This window comes from Oncorhynchus kisutch, linkage group LG4 (assembly GCF_002021735.2).
Source record: "Oncorhynchus kisutch isolate 150728-3 linkage group LG4, Okis_V2, whole genome shotgun sequence".
Lineage (NCBI taxonomy): Eukaryota > Metazoa > Chordata > Actinopteri > Salmoniformes > Salmonidae > Oncorhynchus > Oncorhynchus kisutch.
Genome location: NC_034177.2, coordinates 80,585,589 through 80,609,370, shown reverse-complemented (window position 1 = coordinate 80,609,370; position 23,782 = coordinate 80,585,589). Strand labels below are relative to the sequence as shown.

Below are 23,782 nucleotides of genomic sequence, written 5' to 3'. Positions count from 1 at the left end.
CTCAGAACCAGAAATATAAGCTTGTTTTTCCCCAATGTTTGTAAACAAAGTAAATGTAAGCAAACACTAACTATATAGCCACAAAACATGGCTAAAAACTATCATTTTTACATTTATTTGAGTGGTTACAATTTTCCAGCCCCATCCCTCAGCTTTCTACCGAAACAGGGGCGGGGAGAACACGTCGTCTGCTGAGTGCCGCTTTAAGGACATTCTGGTCATCGAAGTGATTCAAAATATTGTTTGTTTGCAGAGTCAATTTCATGAGCCATTTCATGGGACATTCATGAGCCATTTCATGGGACTGTGGAGTTTTTTCCCCATGAAACTCATCACTTTCTACTCCACAAAAAATAATCACACAAATACCCATTTGTAGCCTCTCCTATCAGCTTCCCTCGCTTACGGATATTCTTTGTAATCCCAAACACCTCAAGCATCCTCCACTGGTTTTACAACTTCAAAAACACACCTCATCAAATAATCAGGAGGTCTGTCAGACATGTGTCCCCCCCTACCCTGATGGCATGCCAACACCAAAGGGCAGCATTGATTTTCTGTTGGGATGGCTCGGATTAGCTCTCTTTAGGGATTAGCTGCCTGTGCACGGCCTCGGGGTTCACTATAAAAGTAATAATTAATTTAAGCAGCTACACTGGAAGGATACATATTCGCAGCGAGAGGGGGCTCTGTGTGTGTGTGTGTGTGTGTGTGTGTGTGTGTGTGTGTGTGTGACTAGATGACTGGTACTCAGTTGAAAGGAAGAGAGATTTGTCTCTGTTATATGTTTAACAATAGCAGCAACGATGACAATACTGTCCATTCTTTAAATGTGGTTACCATACATCCTTGAAAAGCCAGATTTGAACTCACAATTCTGATTGATTATACTTACTTCCACAAGTTAATAACAATGTATCCATTGGTACAAAACACAGAGGTCGATGAGAGAACTGAACATAAAGATTCGGTTCAGACAACCTTTTAAGCCTGACCTAAGCCTATAGGCCTTCTGCTTGTCTTGATTGACAGCCATGTCACAAGTCAATTAGGATGTCCGCAGTTCTCACCATGGCATCTCTTTACATTTTCTTTTAATGAATTTCACTGTGACCTGCTCCTGCTGATTATCAGGCAGTGAGGCAGACTGTTGCTGAGTGAGTGGTGGTGGGGGGGGGGGGGGGGGGGGGGTGTTGAGCACAGTCATTGGTGTTGAGAGAGCGCTGCAGCAGGTAGAAATGACAAGTGATGTGAGAACAACAAATTAACTAGCACTAGTTACCTACATACTTCTCCTAGTTATTGTTAGCCTTGTAAGTACAGTACCTCAATCAGCCTGACTAACCGGTGTCTGCATGTAGCCTCGCTACTTTTATAGCCTCGCTACTGTTTTTCACAGTCTTTTTACTGTTGATTTTATTTCTTTACTTACCTATTGTTCACATAATACCTTTTTTTCACTATTGGTTAGAGCCTGTAAGTAAGCATTTCACTGTACGGTCCACACGTTGTATTCGGCGCACGTGACAAATAAACTTTGATTTGATATACAGTAGTCCCACAACTAAGACCACTGTACATGTAAAAAGCAATGAGGCTAAAGTAACAGATCAGAACGTTTAGCTTAAAATGTTGATCAACTGTTATTCCTTCACGTCATAAGCACACCAATGTGCACACGGCAGTAGTGACAAAATGCAATTAGCAAGAACCCATGCAAGCAGTTTCATGTGACAGATGAAAATACCTGTTAGAAATGTAGAAAGAGGGGAGATCTAAAGATGCAACAACTAGCAGGGTTGTTAATATGACAAGGACTGTGTCTTTGCCTGCTGGACAATGAAAGAACGTTGATTTTAAAACAGAACAATAGAAAATGCTGGTTTCAATGGCATAAGGAAGTGCTCATCAAATAATGTCCTCAACATATGGTCTGATTTTGGCTATAGGCTACTTTGAAACAAGCTAATACATGCCTCATACAATGAAATAAAACCTCCAGATTGAATCTGATATTAGTCTATGGGAATTAGTAGAGGAAAATGGTAATTATTCTGTTAATTTCAACCTGTTAGTGTGAATCTATGTATTCTCTGACCAACTAGAAGCACCCTCAAGTAACCATCTTGTTTAGTGACAAAAAATGTCTACTCTCACTCACACAAACATATGGATAGAACTGTCATGCTAAAATATGCACCCGAGGTGAAACTAAACGGCCAAACTAGCCACCAGCTGTAGACCTTCTGTACGCCAGTCTTCCTCAGCCCTGTAAACATCTTTACATCTCTTCCAACCTGCCTTCTTTCCTGCCTGGTTTCTGCCAAAAACAGGATGGTAAAGGGATTTTACACCACTTTCTCTACACTTCTCTTTCTATTCTATTCTCACTCTTCCCCTTCTACAAAACTTTCATTGGACTGACACAAACAGCTGGTTAGATCACAAGTCTGTTCTGCACCCTGTTGAGCCTGTCTCATGAGGATCCTGTGCCCCCTATTTTCTTCCCCATCCTCGTCCCTCTGTTCTTCACCTCATCCTCCTCTGCATCTTCCTACTCGCTTCCCCCCTCCACCTCATCCTCCTCTGCATCTTCCTACTCGCTTCCCCCCTCCACCTCATCCTCCTCTGCATCTTCCTACTCGCTTCCCCCCTCCACCTCTTCCTCCATGATTTGTTTTTTGTTTTGAAACCTCTCAGTACAGAGGCAGGATTCTGACTGCTGAGGACCCCAGAGCACCAGACAATAGAAGAAAAGGACTGTTCTCTTTGCCCGGAGTACATCACTCTTCTTCCTCCACCACCACCACCACCGTCGAGGGATAACTCTTTAAATAGCACCAAATGTCTGGCCAGACAGAGGAGAGCGGATCAGCGGGATGTAGGCCTATGGTCTGTTGTTGAGAATGTGTATCTGTGGCTGACACTGAGTTCACATGGAAACTGTCTCAGTGGTGATCAGAGTCATGGTACATACACTAATGGGCAGACTATATCTATGAAGGGAAAACAAATTGATAGAACCTCAAAATGGCCGCCCATTTTCACAGGGAGAGTATTCTTGAACTGGAATACACACGTCAGCTGCCTAGACACGGAACATGCCGCCACCGTTTCTTATCTCAACATGTGCCTCAGTAAATCCAAAAGGAATGAGGCAACATATCACTGATGTATTGCAGCCTGACCATAAAAAAAAACTGTCTGATGTATGTCATATGTAACTATAAACACTTTCTCTACACTTTGATCCTGTCATTCCTATAGCTGCATTGTTTTATAGAGAATAGTTTTCCATGCTGTTGAAATAAATTGAGTATCAAACAACTAAAAAGGTAAACAAATGAGGGAGGGAGCGAGAAAAGAGAAAGGAGGGACGAAGAGAAACTCACCCCAGTGAGGAGGTATATTCCTTCTCTATAAACCATCCTATCAGGCTAAGCACTACCAGGCCATAGGGATTGGGGAGGAAGGTGGCTGAGAGAAGAGGAAAGCGAGGGACTTTTAAAAGCAAACGTTGCCAAAGATGTGATTGAGTTGATCTGAAATGGAAACGGGAAATGTGTTACAGCTGTGCTGAGAATGTGGTGCAGCTGTACCGAGACAGAAATGGTTTAAAGCCTTCTAACTGGGGTAGAAGGAGAAAAAACGTCACCACTTGCCAGTGAGGTGAGAGTTTGCAAAGCAAGCACATTAGCCGATTTACTGTAGTGTATCACTCCGCGGGTGGCAAACCACTGTTAAACATGACTCCCGACGCTAAGGTTAAAAGATGATTATTTTAGGCAGCGTTTATTGCGGTGATGTAATATTTTCTAATATTGATGGAGTCCCCTAGGCTCACTGGGAATAGGTCTATAGTGACATAGTGACAGTTCCCCATGCACTTTAATGGTGGTGCGATTTATCTTCTCCACTGTCAACAATTATCATTGGGCCTCTTAAAAAAAAGAAATCACGCCACATATTTCAAAAAATGGTGAGGGCTACAAGCATCATCTAAAACCTTGGCTGGGTAGACCTCATGTATCGGTCTTCACTTTTCAACCCAATCCACTCTCCTGGAGAGAACTGTGGAAGATGGATTGAGAGCCATGGAGCTGAGAGCAACCATATTGTCCAGGCAGCCAAATCCAGGAAAGCAGGAAACTTCTTTGTTCAGCTTCCAGGCGGCTCTGGAAGCGTATTTTTCCTCTTCGTTCGGGACGCATTGACGAGAACACCCCACCGCTTACATCATTCATCTGGGAGATGGTTTAGTGTGATGGGAGAACGGAAACGCTAGATGAGCCATGGACTAACAGGAGATTTAGGGTGTGTCTCAGTAGTCTAGAGTAGTTTCCTCTACACCAGTGTTTCCCAACACCAACTCTCCAGTACCCACACCAGCACATGTTTTTGCTGTTGCCCTGGACAAAAACCACCTAATTCAACTCATTGAGGGCTTGATGATTAGGTGACAAGTTGACTCAGGTGTGCTTGTCCAGGGCTACAGCCAACGTGTGTGGGAGTTGGGAAACACTGCTCTACATATTAATCTGGCGTATTGCTTTCACCTCACCTGTGTTTTTAGATGGGTACAGATGGATGAGAGAAGATGAAGAGAGGAAGCCATGTTAAACTATTGGGATGTGCCCTCAGCTTCACCTTTAGCGGAGCATACTATTCTAGTAGCCTTGTTGACAGCTCAGTGCCATCCCTAATCATCTCCCTTTTAACACTTGTTTAAAATGCACACCCTTATGTCAAAACTGGACTAGGCATCAGCTCACCACAAGTCAACTACTTACTAAACATGTCACTATTAAATAATAGATTCACGATTTTCCCCATCATATTTGCAAGACCTTACGGCAACGTCTGTGGGTTAGTCTTAAAGTATTTAATATGTGTTTAAATATGTAGGAGAATCAAGATCTTAGAAAGTAGCTACAGTACTTGTTTATGCAATATTCACAGACTCAGGCTATGGCTGCTGGGAAAATAAGTAAGACGTATGGGCAAATTGTTTTGAACTTGTCAGAATAGAAAAATGGGAGTATGTCCACCACTGGCCCATTCAAGTCAACCCATAAAGATACATCACTCAGCGTTGCTCTCTACTAAAACGCTAAGGAAACATATTGTAGATTTTAAAGAGACTTTTTATTTCACCAAACTGTGTACTAAAACTAATTGGATTTGTGTCAATGGAAAAAATATCTCCCTCCCTCCCTGGGAAGGGCTTTGAACTCAATAGCTCTGACAGGGCAACCAAACGAAGGGCACATGAGGGAGTGGGACCCTTCACCACATGCCAAACACCAGGGAGGAAAATTAAATCGCTGGTCAACATAAAATATTAAAATAGCATGGGTATCGAACTATTTTTAAATGATGTCAGGCCCGTTCATTAGGTCCGGCGAGGTAGTGAATTAAGCTCTATTTTGTGGGTGATAATTGAAATCATAGCTGTAGTCATTACCACTGACAAGTTTCTAAATAATACCCAATAAATTCCATCCACATAGCGGGCGGAGTTGTGACAGCTGGCTGTGGTAAAAACCATAAAGTACAGAATTCCCCTCTCTCTCTATCCATCCATCCATCCTTTCTCCCACTCTCTGTTTCATCAGTCAGTCAATCCTCTCTCTTTCCCCCTCTGTCCTCGCTCTCCCTCCCTCTCTTCCTCTCTGTGCCAATAAACCGTCAGCCTTTCTCCTCTCCCCTCCAGAGTGTTGGCTGTGTGTCAGCAGTAGGGCCAACTACAGGCCTGTAGATCGCGCTCTGTGTCAGTGGCACGCCATCCGTCTTGGGATATACAATAAAAAACGTGACACACTCAAAGGGAATGGCACCGGTGCCCAGTATATATTTAATTTGAACAAAAGGAACATAAAGATGTTCCATTCCATTACGGAATCCAACACCACCACGAGACGGCCTGAGATTAGCGAGCGTTCCGTGGTGGAATGCCTTCTAGAAGGCCGGCGGTGATGTTCTGACAGTGATTTAGGGATGAGTCCCTCTCTGCCATCAGTGGGCTTTTGTTGTGTTGCAACACAGACATAGATAGGGATTATAAATACAGTGTTGGTGAAAGGGACTATACAGCTGGGAGATGACTGGGGGACTATGGCCTAGCTAGGCATGTACTGCTCCATTCATACTACACAGAAAGACCCTGTTGAGTGACTCTAGCTATCATTCAATTGTCTCAGCATACTGCAGATAATCCTAACTAGATTTGGGAGTATGCCTCACCTATCGATAAAATCCCTTGCTAGTGTGATTTAAAAAAAGGGATCCTACACAGGCATTTGTTTATTTGGATCCCCATTAGCTTTTGCAGAAGTATCAGCTACTCTTCCTGGGGTCCACACACAAAAAAAAGATGACAAAACATTATTGGTTGTACTCTTGGTTGGGTCAAGCCCCTGCAGATTTGGGCATGTATTTATAAGCATCCCAGAGTAGGAGTGCTGACCTGTCCATGTAATCTTACTCATTATGATCTAAAAGGCAACACTGATCCTGAAATGGGGCCAGTCTTCTCCATGGTACCTGTAGTGCTTCATTACAGTCAGAATCAGTACTGTATGTAAACACACACAGAGAGAGAGACAGAGAGAGAGACAGAGAGAGAGACAGAGAGACAGCGAGACAGAGAGACACAGAGAGAGAGAGAGAGAGAGAGAGAGAGAGAGATTGCTCTAAACCAGGACCATATTGCTGCCTCGCTGCGGTTTGGCTGCAACATGTGTGGGGGAAAAAATATTTTCTATCTGATACAAGATTGTCATCTTACCAAAACAGAGAGTGCATGACTTGCCCGCGAGAATATTTCTAAACAAATTTGGAAAGACTGTACTAATGTTCTCTTCCCCTTGTCTTTCTCTTTTTGAGCGAGCGTCACGTTCATTGAGGTCCCCCTAGCCAGCAGGATTTCATTTGACTAAGTGCTATGGTTCCGTTTACTTTGACACATGGGCATCAGATGCTGATAGCAAAACCTTTGATGAACCCGGTCTACAAGCACACACACAGTTGTCATGTGTTTAGCATTACAAGTTCTCTCCAGGCTATGGTATGTTTCTGTTCTGCTTTTCACACAGCATTGATGAACATTAGCCAGAAAGCAGAGGCTGGCTAACCCTGGACTGGGGTGGGCTGGGGTCGGCCTGGAGAGTATTCAGGAAAGGACGCCTAGCGTTCTATGAGAACAAAGCCAGCAGGCAAAACTGGTTGTGATGATGTCATTACAACCAGATTAAACCAGTTCTAGTAGGAAACTAGCTTTGTCTGCTGAGAATCAACAGTTCAACTGACAGCAACCATCTCCAGGATAAGGTGGTTAGACTACAGATGTGGGATCTTAATTTGATCACCCTTTTCCTGCACCGCTTCATGCTTTACATACATTCACTGAAAACCCACATTAACACACGGTTATTTGAACAGTATTGCACTTTTCATGTAGCCTGCTTTTTGGCCAGCTAATAGCCTAAACACAGATGAAGTAACATTATGGACTAAATGCTCAAATGTTGTCGCCGCTGGATTATTTTGCTGTGACAATATAGGTCAAATTAAGATCCTACATCTGTACGTTAGAGGGACAACAGAAAAATACATACTTTACAATAAGTTGTACGGATCCTAGTTACACATATACTTACATGCAATTTTAATTATAATGTCTTGTTGTAATTGCATGTCGTGAGTAGCTAATTTGTAATTACTTTAAGAGTAGCTAATTTGAAACATAATTTATTCCTATTCATAGAATAACCAAGGTCAACTTAGTGTTGCCAAAGCTGGTAACTCTTAGTGTTATTTCCTCCTAGAAGACACCACAGTGTTTCATCAACTACCATGAGATTGCAAGTTGTCATTACTGGACAAAGATGCACAACAACTGGCGAGACGAAGAAAAACAACAGACTGACAACTCATTACATCCATTCCATCTAGTCCCATTATTCTCTCAATTTTCTCTCCCATCTCTGCACTTTCCCCTGAGTGGTCCATCACTGTGGAAATTGTTCCAATGAAAATTAAAATGGAGTGTTTTCAATAGGACAGAATTGATGTGAAATTGCATATAGCTTCCAATATGAATATATTACTTCCTGGTCTGCTGGCTTGGTCTCACTTATCTCTCCATTTTAAATCTGTCTGGAGGAACACTGTATTGGCCCTAATTCATGAGATGCAAACCTGGTTATACAGAATATTACTCCTAAATGGGACTGATAGATCAGATATGAAATATATACAAACCAGCGCCAAGTCAAACACACGGACACACCACACTCCCAGTTAAGTAATTTGAAGTCTTCATACAGACGGTTTTTCACCCCCCCCCCCCCCCCCCCCCCCGAAAACTGACACTCTCTGCATACTGCTATCTCTGCAGACTGAACACTCAGCCAAGACAATGACAGCCCCTCTCTCTCCCTTGTCACTTCTCATTTCAGCCCCAGTCTGACGGCTCTTACTGGGTTTATGCCAATAATATTCCCCCCTCCCCTCCTCTGGTTCCCCATCAAACACCCAGTGTCTAGCTCTGATGGAAAAGGAGCACTTCATGTCTGTGACACCCATTTGTCAATTAGCAGGCCCCTTTCCCTGTTGACATACGGGGACTTGAAAGACGGAGCGCCGCCTGTGACCAATTAAGAGAGACAGATGAGTGAGGCGTGTGGCGGAGTAATACCATAATGTGCTTTAGATATGAATATAAAACGACATGGATGACAGGCCATACAAGGTTTTATTTCATTTCTGAGTGGTAACCGGGGGTCCCCTCCCTACGTTGTCTTCCTTTTTCTGTTTTCATCACACTACTAACATCTCATTTGACAGGCTGGGCGACATTTAGAGCACTTTAGTTTGTTTTGTATTACCTGCGAGTTAGCATACTTGATTTCCCATTAAAATGCCAAATGGCTGCCATGGCTGACGTACTGTAGCCTTATCCTACACACACAGGTGGAGGAGGGTTGATCTGCAATGCAAAAACTCCACGTTCATCTCTCTTTACAGCTTTGGGTGGGTGTGGGGGGGGGGCAGGGAACAACAGCCTTGATTCATTGGATGACAGTAGAGCACATGATGGGACATCAAGATTGATCTTGTCCTGGTTAAAACACAGTCATGATGGGTCTTGTCCTGGTTAAAACACAGTTACTGTATATCATTGTGCTGAAGAATGTAAGACTTTGTAGACTAAGTTAGATGAATTTGACTATTGAGACCCAATAGGTCTATATCGTCTATTTCTGCACTAAGGGGAGCACTTACATCAACAATAAAAGATGAGCGAGATAGTAAGATTTATCTGTTCAGTATAGAGTGGAGGACAGTGATCACCACAACATACCGTACCAGTCAAAAGGTTGGACCCACCTATTCCAACCAGGGTTTTTCTTTATTTTCTACAATTTTCTACATTGTATGATAATAGTGATGACATCAAAACTGTTAAATAAATCAAAATATATTTTATATGTGATTCTTCAAAGTAGCCACCCTTTGCCTTGATGACAGCTTTGCACACTCTTGGCATTCTCTCAACCAGCTTCATGCGGTAGTCACCTGGAATGCATTTCAATTAACAGGTGTGCCTTGTTGAAAGTTAATTTGAGTAATTTCTTTCCTTCTTAACTTCTCTAGAGTAGGGGCAGCATTCATAATTTTGGATGAAAAGCATGCCCAAATTAAACGGCATGCTACTCGGGCCCAGAATATATGATATGCATATAATGTAGATTTGAATAGAAAACACTCTAAAGTTCCCAAAACTGTTAAAATAGTGTCTGAGTATAACAGAACTGATTTGGCAGGTGAAAACCTGAGACAAATCCATTCAGGAAGTTTGTTTGTTTTGTTTTTGTAGTTTTCTATTCAATGCCATTACCGTATCCATTGACTTAGGACTCAAATTGCAGTTCCTATGCCTTCCACTAGATGTCAACAGTCTTTAGAAATTGTTTCAGGCTTGTATTCTGATAAATGAGGGAGTAAGACCAGTCTGAATGAGCTCACAGAGCTTTTTCAATGCGCAATCGCGAGAGAGTGCCTTTATTGTTTACCTTTTATATTGACAACGTTATTGTCCGGTTGAAATATTATAGATAATTTAGGCTAAAAACAACCCGAGGATTGAATATAAACATCGTTTGACATGTTTCTATGAACTGCGTTTGAGCCTGTGCATTACTGAACAAAACGCGAACAAAACGGAGGCTTTTGGATATAAAGAGACTTTATCGAACAAAACAAACATTTATTGAGTGCCACCATATGAAGATCAACAAAGGTAAGGGTTAATTTTCTCTATTTCTGACTTGTGTAACTCTTCTACTTGGCTGGTTACGGTTTATAATGATTTGTCTGCTGGGCTATGTTGTCAAATAATTGTAAGGTATGCTTTCGCAGGAAATCATTTTTGAAATCTGACACCGTGGTTGGATTCACAAGAAGTTAATCTTTAAACCTATGTTTAATAGTTGTGTCTTTTCTGAATTTTTATAATGAGTATTTCTGTATTTGAGTTTGGCGCTCTGCAATCTCACTGGATGTTGGCCAGGTGGAACGCTAGCATCCCACATACCATAGAGAGGTTAACGTGCTTGAGCCAATCAGTTGTGTTGTGACAAGGTAGGGGTGGTATACAGAAGATAACCCTATTTGGTCAAAGACCAAGTACATATTATGGCAAGAACAGCTCAAATAATCAAAGAGAAACAACAGTCAATCATTACTTTAAGACATTAAGGTCAGTCAGTACGGAAAATTTCAAGAACTTTGAAAGTTTCTTCAAGTGCAATTGCAAAAACCATCAAGCGCTGTGATGAAACTGGCTCTTATGAGAACTGCCACAGGAAACAAATACAGAGTTACCTCTGCTGCAGAGGATACGTTCATTAGAGTTACCAGCCTCAGAAATTGCAGGCCAAATAAATGTAGTAACAAACATCTCAACATCAACTGTTCAGAGGAGACTGCATTAATCAGGGCTTTATGGTCGAATTGCTGCAAGGAAACTCCTTTGGTCTGGAGTCCAAATTTGAGATTTTTGGTTCCAACCGCCATGTCTTTGTGAGACGCAGAGTAGGTGAACGGATGATCTCCACGTGTGGTTCCCACCGTGAAGCATGGAGGAGGTGTGATGGTACTTTGCTGGTGACACTGTCTGATTTATTTAGTGGGTCTATCATTTGTTTTTCAACAGGACAATGACCCAACACACCTCCAGGCTGTGTAAGGGCTATTTGACCAAGGAGGAGAGTGATGGAGTGCTGCATCAGATGACGTGGCCTTCACATTCACCCAACCTCAACCCAATTGAGATGGTTTGGGATGAGTTGGACTGCAGAGTGAAGGAAAAGCAGCCAACAAGTGCTCAGCAAATGTGGGAACTCCTTCAAGACTGCTGGAAAAGCATTCCAGGTGAAGCTGGTTGTGAGAATGCCAAGAGTGTGCAAAGCTGTCATCAAGGGAAAGGGTGGCTACTTTGAAGAATCTAAAATATGTTTTGATTTGTTCAATACCTTTTTGGTGACTACAATGATTCCATGTGTTATTGCATAGTTTGTCTTTACTATTAGTCTACAACTTAGAAAATAGTAAAAAATAATGAAAAACCCTTGACTTACACTGTACATCTGAACATTACGACGCAGCAGTGATCTGAGCACTATGACGCAGCTGTGATCACCACAACATACATCTGAACATTACGACACAGCTGTGATCACCACAACATACATCTGAACACTACGACGCAGCTGTGATCACCACAACATACATCTGAACACTACGACACAGCAGTGTGGCTCAATAAAATGCTCCCCAAAGTTACCAGTGTGTGTACCTCTTGATCTGTATAGTAGCACTACAGTTGAGACCTATTGCATGTGATGAGACAACAGGCTACACAGGACCCTAACCATCTCATTTGCAATCAGAAACAACAACTCAACCGAGCGTGGTGGTGACAAGGAGGAAACCTGTCAAATTATTCTCTTTACTAACAAGTCTCAATGTCATGTTTCGTCTGAAAAGAGATGTGACTCGTCTGTTGCACTGAAACAACCAGATAATGTTAGTATTTATTCTCCTCAGGTGTCATATATGATATTACAGCAGGTAACGGATTGAAACCCCTACGACAGACACTGGCTCTAGTAGTAACCATTAGATAGTAGTGGTGTCTACAGTGTATTCCCCATCATCGCAATGTCTCTCTCACACACACACACACCTGAAACTAAGTGGACAGCACAATAATATCCACCCCTGTCCTCCAACTGCTACATTGGTCTAGGAGTCTCACTCTCTCAACACATCGATGAGGCAGCTTGACAGGTTGGCATGGGGATATGAGGTGTAGGTGTGACAGGCTGCTACACCAACTTTATCTCCTGACTTTCCCTTCCCAGCCACCCACACACACACACACACTTCAGTGACAGGTGCTGCCTCATTTTCACTGACACTCATTGTCAAGTTAGTGGATGAGAGCTGTTAACTGGACTGACGGATATAAACATATTATACTAAAGAATGTCCACTCGTCAAGGCAGTTAGCACTTGAGTTACTTTTGGCGTCACCGAAATGGGGTCACAATTGTGAAACGCTGGTGTGTCTACAGAGCGGTAGCGTGAAACAAATCTTGATAGGGGCGAGGAGACGTCAAGCACTTGTTTGGAAGTGATTCATAACAAGTACAGGCGGTATCACAGAGTTATTCTCATCAGGGACAGACTACATGTTTTACACACAGCTGTGGGACTGGGTTCCTTTGTCCTCAAGGGGAGTTCTTATGGGGATAACTACGACCCTGAGCTAGCGAGAGAAAGAGTGAGCGAGAAAGAAAATAGCTGCCACCACCCATCAATCTACTTCCTGATTCGTTTATCACCTCTGCTCGTCTGCTCGCTAATTGAAATTCACAGCTCCACCCAATCATGTGACTTCCACAGCCTCCAATCATCGCAAAGAATGCCTTTATTAAAGGGTGGTTAATTTACACTATGCAACAGGATAAGTTGTTTCATTAGGCCACATGACCTGAAAACTCCAGAACGTACAGGAACCAGAGTTTTGCTGGTCAGAAATGAAATACTGGCCCTAGATATGAGATGGAGGGAGCTAGAAAAGTGAGATGTCTTGATGACATGAATACAAGCCTCACCAGTAATAAGTTTAGAGGGAAATCAAATAGTTGTGTATTAGTTGTTGAATTACAAACTATCAGCCAATCAATCAATACTATCAGTGGCAAATGGCTTGGGTAACTTCTCCTCTCTCCAGAGAATCCTTTGAAGTCCAATAATAATATCTGAAATCGAAGATTCCCCCTTAACCAAATGAAATATTAATAATGAAATGAGAAATGTCAGAGATACACACATTGATTTTTGGGATTGGGGGCAGCATTTTCACTTTTGGATGAATAGCGTGCCCAGAGTGAACTGCCTCCTACTCTGTCCCAGATGCTAATATATGCATATTATTATTAGTATTGGATAGGAAACACTCTGACGTTTCTAAAACTGTTTGAATGATGTCTGTGAGTATAACAGAACTCATATGGCAGACGAAAACCTGAGAAAAATCCAACCAGGAAGTGGGAAATCTGAGGTGAGTAGTTTTTCAACTCAGCCCCCATTGAAGATACAGGGTGATATTAGTTATGTTTCACTTCCCAAGGCTTCCACTAGATGTCAACAGTATTTAGAACCGGTTTTGAGGATTCTACTCTAAAGGAGGGGCTCATAAGGGCTCTTTGAGTGAGTGGTCTGGCAGAGTACCACAGCTTCGGTCTGGCGCATTCACGTGAAAGGTAGCTACGTTCCACTTCATTTGTACAGACAAAGGAATTGTCCGGTTGGAACATTAATTAAGATTTATGTTAAAAACATTCTTAAGATTGATTCCATACTTAGGTTGGCATGTTTCTACGGGCTGTAACTGAACGTCCGGCGTTCGGCGCGACCTGAACGCGCAACCTGAACACGCTTTTGGATTTGTTTATCAAATGCCCTAACAAAAGAAGTGCATTCTGATGAAGATCATCAAAGGTAAGTGAATATTTAAAAAATGCTATTTCTGAGTAATGTTGACTACCCAATATGGCGGGTATCTTTTTGGCTGCTTTGTTGTCTAAAGGCTGTACTCAGATTATTGCATGGTTTGCTTTCTCCGTAAAGTTTTTTTGAAATCTGACACAGCGGTTGCATTAAGGAGAAGTTTAGCTAAAGTTCCATGTATAATAGCCGTATCTTTATCAATGTTTATTATGAGTATTTCTGTAAATTGATGTGGCTCTCTGCAATATCACCGCATGTTTTAGAACTACTGAACGTAATGCGCCAATGTAAACTCAGATTTTTTTATAGAAATACAAACTTTATCAAACAAAACATACATGTACTGTGTAGCATGAAGTCCTGAGTGTCATCTGATGAAGATCATCAAAGGTTAGTGATTCATTTTCTCTCTATTTCTGCTTTTTGTGACTCCTCTCTTTGGCTGGAAAAAATGGCTGTGTTTTTCTGTGGCTTGGTGGTGACCTAACATAATCTTTTGCGGTGCTTTTGCCATAAATCCTTTTTGAAATCAGACACTGTGGCTGGATTAATGAGAATTGTATCTTTAAAATGGTGTAAAATACTTGTATGCTTGAGGAATGTTAATTATGAGATTTTTGTTGTTTTGAATTTGCGCCCTGCACTTTCACTGGCTGTTGCGGAACCTCAGTCCTAGACAGGTTAATGTGATGCGATCAAGAACGAGGAACAATTATACGGGCCTTGATCTTTTCTAAAACCAACACAAATTATTTAACTTGGCAAGTCAGTTAAGAACAAATTCTTATTTACAAGGACGGCCTACCAAAAGGCCTCCTGCAGGGACGGGGGCTGGGATTAAAAATAAAAATATAGGACAAAACACACATCACGACAAGCAAGACACCACAACACTACATAAAAAGAGACCTAAGACAACAACATTGCAAAAACACTTGAGAACATAGCATGGAAGCAACACCACATGAAAACAACATGGTAGCAAAACAACATGGCAGCAGGACAACATGGTAGCAGTACAAAACATGGTACTAACATTATTGGGCACAGACAACAGCACAAAGGCAAGATGTTAGAGACAACAATATATCACGCGATCAGCCACAACTGTCAGTAAGAGTGTCCATGATTGAGCCTTTGAATGAAGAGATGGAGATTAAACTGTCCAGTTAGTGTTTTTTTGCAGCTCGTTCCAGTCGCTAGCGGCATCAAACTGAAAAGTGTAGTGACCCAGGAATATGAGTGCATTGAGGACCTTTAACAGAATGTGACTGGCAGAACGGGTGTTGTATGTGGAGGATGAGGGCTGTAATAGGTATCTCAGATAGGGGGGAGTGAGGCCTAAGAGGGTTTTATAAATAAGCATCAACAAGTGGGTCTTGCGACGGGTATACAGAGATGACCAGTTTACAGAGGCGTTAGAGTGCAGTGATGTGTACTATAATGATTGGTTGCAAATCTGATGGCCGAATGGTAAAGAACGCTCGAGAGCACCCTTACCTGCTGATTTATAAATGTCTCCGTAATCTAGCATGGGTAGGATTGTCATCTGAATCCGTGTTAATTTGGCAGCTGGGGTGAAAGAGAAGCGATTACGATAGAGGAAACCAAGTCTAGATTTAACCAGTTTGATATGTGCTGAGAGAAGGACAGTGTACTCTCTAGCCATACTACCAAGAACGTGTATGAGGGGACTACCTCAAGCTCTAAACCCTCAGAGGTAGTAATCACACTGGTGGGTAGAGGGGCATTCTTCTTACCAAACCACATGACCTTTGTTTTGGAGGTGTTCAAAATAAGGTTAAGGGCAGAGAACGCTTGTGGACACTAAGAAAGCTTTGTTGTAGAGCATTTAACACAAAATATGGAGAGGGGCCAGCTGAGCATAAGACTGTATCATCTGCATATAAATGGATGAGAGAGCTTCCTACTGCCTGAGCTATGTTGTTGATGTAAATTGAGAAGAGTGTGGGGCCTAGGATCGAGCCTTGGGGTACTCCCTTGGTGACAGGCAGTGGCTGAGACCGCAAATGTTCTGACTTTATACACTGCACTCTTTGAGAGAGGTAGTTAGTAAACCAGGCAAAAGACCACTCAGAGACACCAATACTCCTTAGCCGGCCCACAAGAATGGAATGGTCTACCATATCAAAAGTAGCAGCACAACATTGCTTAGAATCAAGGGCAATGGTGACATCATTTAGGACTTTTAAAGTTGCTGTGACACATACACAATCTGACCAAAAACCAGATTGCATACCAGAGAGAATACTATAGACATCAAGAAAGCCAGTCAGTTGATTAGTTTTCCCAAACTTTTGATAAACAGGGCAAATAGAAATTGGCCTATAACTGTTAGGATCAGCTTGATCTCCCCTTTCAATAAAGGATGCAAAATGGCTGCCTTCCAAGCAATGGGAACCTCCCCAGAAAGGAGAGACAGGTTAAAAAGGTCAGAGATAGGCTTGGCGATGATAGCAACCTTAAAGAAGAAAGGGTCTAAACCATCTGACCCAGATGTTTTTTAAGGGGGTCAAGTTTAAGGCGCTCCTTTAGCACCTCGGACTCAGTGAAGGCCTGCAGGGAGAAACTTTGTAGTGGGGCAGGGGAAAAGGAGAGAGGAGCATTGGGGCTAGTCACATTAGAAGGGATGGGAGATGAGGAATTGTTGGATGGGCAATGAGACATAGCGGAGTCAAACAGGATTCCTGACTTAATGAAGTGGTGATTAAAGAGCTCAGCCATGTGTTTCTTGTCAGTAACAACCACATCATCAACATTAAGGGACATGGGCAGCTTTGAGGATGAGGGTTCATTCTCCAGGTCTTTAACTGTTTTCCAGAACTCCTTGGGGTTATAACCACAGAGAGAGAGAACTGCTCCTTAAAGTAACTAACTTTGGCCTTCCAGATAGCCTGAGTGCACTTCTCATTTGCCTGAACGAGAGCCAGTCAGCCTGAGTATGCGCGTGCCAAGCTTTTCGACAAATGGAATTCTTGAGGTGGAGTAACTGCCAGATCACGGTCGAAACAGGGGCAGAATCTGTTTTTAATTCTCATTTTCTTTACGGGGGTGTGTTTGTTAAAAAAAAGAAGGTCAAAGCGTCTTCGACAGAAGGGATCAAGCTGATTCTATACCAATTTACATAGGCCAGGTCATGAAGGAAGGAAGGCTTGCTCATTAAAGTTTTTTAGCAAGTGTCTCTGACAAATAAGGACTGGTTGTTTCACTGAGCAGACATTACCAACACAGACTGTAAAACAGTGATCACTAAGGTCATTACAGAAAACATCAGACTGATACCTATCAGGATTATTTGTGAGGATCACATCGAGGAGAGTAGCCTTTTCCGAGTGTTTGGAATCATACCTTATGGGATTGGTGATAATCTGAGAAAGATTTAGGGAGGTGGTTTAAGCAAGTCCCAGATTAGGTCACCTAGCAGGACAAATTCAGATTTAGTGTAAGGGGCCAGGAGAGAGCTTAGGGCAGGTAGGGTACAGGCCGGTGCTGATGGAGGACGATAGCACCCAGCAACAGTCAACAAAGAGCTATTTGAAAGTTTAATGCTTAAAACCAGCAAATCAAATTGTTCAAGGGACAGACTTGGTGGAGACAACTGAACACCTTTGGAAGATCTGTCTTGCCGAAAAAGGTTATAACCAGAAAAGGTTAACATCAGTGTTCAAAACACTCTTCCTTAACCAGGTCTCAGTAATGACCAACACATCTGGACTGAAACTGTGAACCCACACTTTCAATTCATCAATTTTAGGTAATAAGCTTCTAGTGTTAACGTGCAGAAAACCCAGGCTTTTACAAGAGCAGAAATCAGTGAAACAGTCAAAATTGGGTAGATGGGCCAGGGTGTATCAGCAGTGATACAATTAGGGCACGGCAGAGTACAGGGAGAGCTCTGCAGTGTTGAATGTGCATCAGATGGCAACAAAATCATATTGTACAGCAATTGCATCAGGTAAATTAGGCCCGTAGCAGTCAACTTCCATGAAGCCATCTGTAACAGCTAACAAGCTACCATGTCCTGTATGGAAGGTAGACATTACTGTGTTTTAGAGCTATGCAACATGGACAGTCTGTCTAGCTATATCCCTCTTTGCACACATCCAGTGTATGAGCCTGGTTCCAGATCTGTTTGTGCTGTCTTGCTAACTGATTACCATAGATGTTGGCAAGACGGCACAAACATATCAGAGACCAGGCTAGGGAAACACTCAAATCACCTCACCACAACTGGATGATGGTGGGAGCACTAGAGAGGATCACTTTCGTCAAGTCAGTGACCATCATTGGTCAGCGCCTTTCAAAGTGTGTTGCATTATGGGGATACAAATTGTCCGACTTACGCCTGCCTACATGTCGACTACATGAACTTCACACAACCTCTCACCAATTGATTGTACAATATCACACACTCACAAACTGAAAATATGTGTGTACATGGGGGTTGGAGACATGATTATTTCAACATTATAAAGAACAACTTTTATAAACAATTGAAACATTGCCATGTTGATCTGAGCCTTGCTGTTGGAAAACCACATCAGTGTCCAACTTTAGGCTGTCGCAGATGCACCTTCCCCGACTTCACTCCTCAACTTTCATTGACAGTTGTTTGCTCTCGCCTTACCACTCAAACGAGCCCATAGACTACATGGGACTAGAGGTTTTTTGTTACCACTGACTGCAACCAACCTGTCCAGGAGAAACTCAGGGCCTTGGACACAGTATAACCATGGCTGTATGATTGTATTGAAGTCAATTTCGATAAATCAATAGGCTTCAAAGGACTGTCTCTCTGCCTCCTGTGTCTCTAGCGTTTCTGCCTAGGATGACTCTAAGGTTAGTGAAAGGCACAAGTCAAACCACAAAACAAGTAATCACACTGTTCATAACCTGTACAAAAAGCAATATATAACATATCTACAATGTATCTAATATATAACATATCTATTATATAGAAACATACTTATAATATAACATGTAACATATTTATAATGTAATAGATATGAGAATGCGATCATTCATTACTCAAGATAAGGCTGATCGGAAAATAATGTCATCAGCATTTGAATGACATCAATCAACACATTTACTAAAAGATCTAGCCTACTAACTGTTCTCTTGTTGTTAACTGTGTAATAACAACTCAAAACCCAGCAAATGACAAACCCGTCTAACATTATTACATCCAATGAAAGAGAACTGCAGTTTACACATTTTACCACATTGCCTTTGTTTCGCATTCAAGGGGGGCAATCATGTCTGAAATCTTCAGAGTTTGACACCCTCAGCGAATGAAAAGGCAGGCAAATCAAACTCCAGCCAACACAACGCTAGTTTTTCAATCGCTGCGGTTCATTAGGATTATTAATGCTCTGATAAGCACACATTTATTCACGACAGACTGGGCTGGGGTGCGGGACTTAGCAATTATTAACGTGACAGGACTCGGGGATTTTTGTTTAATTGATTCGCTTTGCGCCCATTTCCAGCACAGACAATGCTGGACGACAACAATTTTCGACGACGTGACAAAAAGAGCCTCCATTCAGAGGCCTTTCAAGGCCCTGACAGGTCAAGAAACAAAAGCACCTTCTAACCATCATCTCTCCTCTTTTAGTTGTCAGATCAACTTTGCCAGTCCTGCTGCTGAGATGACTGAGACGGCACCCCCACCCCCTGCTCCCTCGCTCTGAACCAGCTGCCACAAGGTGATTCTTCAGGTCCTGTCAGAAGGATCTTTTATTCTATTTGGCCCCTGCATTAACATGTCACATTTATTGATCAGGCCTTTAATTCAGCCACAGCGTGGTAGCAGCCAACCCAGCTCTCCGCTGCTCAGTGTCTCCTAAATAGCAGCATATTCCCTATAGCCAACTACTTTTGAACAGGCCCTGAAGACTGCCATTTGGGATGCATCCTGCCCTTCACACAGCCATGACAAAAAATGTTGATGTGCTCTTGAGCAAGGCAATTAACCCTAATTGTTCCTGTACAGTAATAAGAGTGTCTGCTAAATGACTCAAATGTACACGTACAATGGGCACATTGGGATATTTCTACTGAGATACATCAACCTATCTCTATCAGATAAGGTGGTAAAAACAATGAAGGCAGGTCAGTGTACCATCCATCTACACTGAGTAAACCAAACATTTGGGACACCTTCTTAATATTGAGTTGCGTCCACCCACCACCCCACTGTGATGACTGCATGAATATGCAAGGCCTGTATGCAATCCTATTTATATGTAATCTAGTGTAAGAGTATGTATATTCCTTATAATAATTTATAATGACTTATTAATGAAGGGTATGATTACATAGTTGAGTCTTAATTAATAAGACATTTGACCTAACACAAAGCATCACCCTCAAGGCAGCAATGTGTCCATGGAAGTATTCACGACTCATCTCAGCTCATCTCCTACCTTAGCTGATTGAAGCTGAGATCTAGCCGTCTTGCCAAGCATCCATATTTTTTTCCAAGGAACTCTGGGATGTCCTCACAGTCATGTCCAATATAGGAAACCTGTAAAGCAACAACAGAGAGATACATAGATACATGTTAATTAATGGGATACAACAGGGACAGAGTGGGCAGAGTGGCCCGGGCATTTCTAACACATCGTTGGATTTTTTTATCCTTGAGGTCCCCATTGTTAGCCAAATAATGATCAGTATGTGCAAAAAAAATAACATTTTAGACAGGACTACTGGGCTAAAGGTGGACCAGCACATCAGGCATCTGCCCAAACTGCTCTATGGCCAGTCCGTTTCTGTGTTAAAGTGAGTAAGAGTAAATAGCCCATGGTGGAGTGAATGTGTTTAAGCTTATGGGGCAGGGTAGGTGGTATGGTGAACGGTTTACCTTTGTTTGTGACCTGAGGACTTGTGAAACGAACAACAATACATTCTCTATCAGCTACACATCCAATAATATTCATTTTCTTGATTGAGAAAATTATTGTACTCAGGGCACCATCGTGAATGAAACCATGGTCTCATTTGTGCTCCCCTGAATAGTTAAAGTTAAATCAATGACAGAATATTGGACATTGAATGTATTTCAGCCATTTGATGGCTCGGCCAACGTGAGAGACCTTCCAGGTAGCCTATGTTTGATACCTGGTCAGTTACATTGTCACTTTCATTTAAACATGCCCTGTAACCTTTAAGGTGCACGCTAGTATATTGACTCTGTACACCTGCCCTGTGCACACAACTGTGCTCACTGCTCAGCTTCGACACATTGATAAAACACCATCGAATAGACTAGATCATAAAGGCATGTCTGCGCTGCAGTAATGCGTTTCAAACTTTATAAAAACGAGCTTGCATTCTACCTGCCAAAACACTACAGTTCCGCAAATGTTCTGAAAAGTTATTTAAGTCACATGACAGTAGCAGCACATGACAATGGAGGCAATGCAGCGTAGCCTACCAGAAATGCACGAAAAACAAATCTTCTAAGCGACATACACTGATAACTATCCGACTGTACACTGTTCGTTTATAATTGCAAACGAGAAAAGCTACCAACACTAAATGTTGGAAATGATTCACACTTACTTGGGTTCCATTCATTGTGACCATAGAGTCGCCGCATGCCATGATGATGACAGTTCAGTTACTAGGCTACCTCTGTGAAATAACTACTGGAGTGGAACTGGTACAGGTACTCTTCTGCTTTAAAATAAATTTTAAAAACTTTACTGTCAGTAGCTTTCCAAAAAGGTCACTATTTTGTTTGGTTGCTTGAGGTTTCGAATTTACTTCTTCCGCATACTTCCTCCGAATCAGCTGATCCAATACGGAAACGCGCTATTACTAGTATTATGGCAGGATTCGCTTGTGTCGCATTTCAGAGTGGTGGAGACAGTCCTTAACCTAAAATGCCATAGGCCTATATTCTTAGTTATTGTTCCTGAACTGTGGTTGGAACTAGTTACGATATAGGCCAGGCTAAGAGCTTGACCTTAAAGTTGGAATAAGATTGCATCTGGAACAGGTGATTGGTAGAATGCAAAACACTAGCCTATTTACTATTAATCATCAGTGCAAGCCTTATAGGATGTGGGATACGTACATACTTAGCCTACTTACACACTATTTGTTTGGGGTTCACTGGGGACCATTAGCTGATACTGGTAACCTGATTAACATGCAATTATAGCCTGATGCACCTGTAATTGGTATCCAGCAGATCCGACCTGCTTGCTTACATTGCATTGGAGTCATTCCACGTACCTTTCTGCCCAAATGCTCTGTCTAGACATTGATATGGTTTTGGAGACGTTCTAAACTTTAAGCAATTATTATAATTTTTTTATTCTACCAAGCAAGTCAGCTAAGAACAAATTCTTATTTACAATGACGACCAAACCCGGAAGACGCTGGGCTAATTGTGCGCCGTCCTATGGTACTCCCAATCACGGCTGGTTGTGAACCAGGGTGTCTGTAGTGACGCCTAAAGCACTGAGATGCAGTGTCTTGCTAACCAAACCGAACGTGCGTCCGCTGTTGATTTTGTTCACCCACAGCAGAAACGATCAGGACACTCAGGTTGAAATATCAAAACAAACTGAACCAGTGATATTACTTTGGGGGCGGGACGATGTCATTAGCGCCTTTTCTTGCCTACATTTTCAGTGGCCTGTTGAAATGTATTTAGATTATTATGATTTCACCGCGATTGAGGAGGAGTGGTAACATGAGTAGGTAAGTACATGATTGTACAATAGTGATATTGCCAGGACAGGAGTATAATTTAATAAGTGCAAATTGCAGTTTTACACCTCTAGACACTTTCCTCTCCCCAAACCACTCTGGTATGAGATATAAACAATGCATTTACTGAATAAAAGCCCATGAAATACGAAACTGTAATAGTATACTCATCCAAACAAGTAAAAAAATAAACAATACTTTATGCTTTTCTAAACAGCATGGATTAACAGACGCCACCTGCTAAAACAAAAGTTGGTCACCCTTGTGTTATTGAGGTGCAGACAGGTAAGGAGGAGGAGGTTATGGGTGCATCCCATAAATGTGCTGAGAAGGGAGCATGGGCAGTACTACCACCTTGTCCAGGAGCTGCTCTTGGACCGTGCTCGACATCGCTGGTACTTCCAGATGAGTGCAGAAGAGATGGAGACTCTTCTGTCTTTTGTTGGCCCAGACCTCACCAAACAGACGACCGGTCCACAATCGAGGCAAAGCAAAGACTAGCTGTCACTCTAAGTTAAGTTATTGGAAAATGTTGTATTGTGTAAGCAGGTGCATGAAGAAAAGCAGTATACTATAGTGTAAAGAAACTCCAGCACACTGGTGATCATGATGCTCCACAGATGTAGGCCTGTGTTTCATTATATTAAGGGAGCAGCAAGATCACCAGGTGCTATATATTGTATATTCATTTTACTCAAGGTACGTAAGACACACTGTTCTTTGTTTAGTCTTATTTATAATTATTCAAGGTGACATTAACAGTCACAGCCAGGCATGGTGCACCTGTTGTAGGTGAGATGAACAGCCAGAGCAATGCATGTAAACAAATAATAGCATTTACCTCCCAATTACAATATCCCCTGAATAGCAAAAATATTAAATACAAGGTGCAATGCAAAATAACTGCAACAACAAAGAAGTGCAAATAGTGCATACATAAACATTTCCC

At 42.1% G+C, this 23,782-nt stretch overlaps 1 protein-coding gene across 1 annotated transcript in view; it reads right to left on the bottom strand.

Moving 5' to 3' along the window:
• Positions 1-22,185, bottom strand: part of LOC109890058 (leucine-rich melanocyte differentiation-associated protein) — a 391,625-nt gene extending 369,440 nt beyond the window's left edge. Inside the window, exons 1-2 of the mRNA XM_031823757.1 lie at positions 21,676-22,185; positions 20,535-20,635 (exon numbers count right to left, since the gene is read on the bottom strand). Coding sequence (XP_031679617.1) covers positions 20,535-20,635; positions 21,676-21,717 — 143 coding nt within the window. The 5' untranslated portion in view covers positions 21,718-22,185. The remainder of the gene's footprint in view (positions 1-20,534; positions 20,636-21,675) is intronic.
• Positions 22,186-23,782: the final 1,597 nt, after the last annotated feature.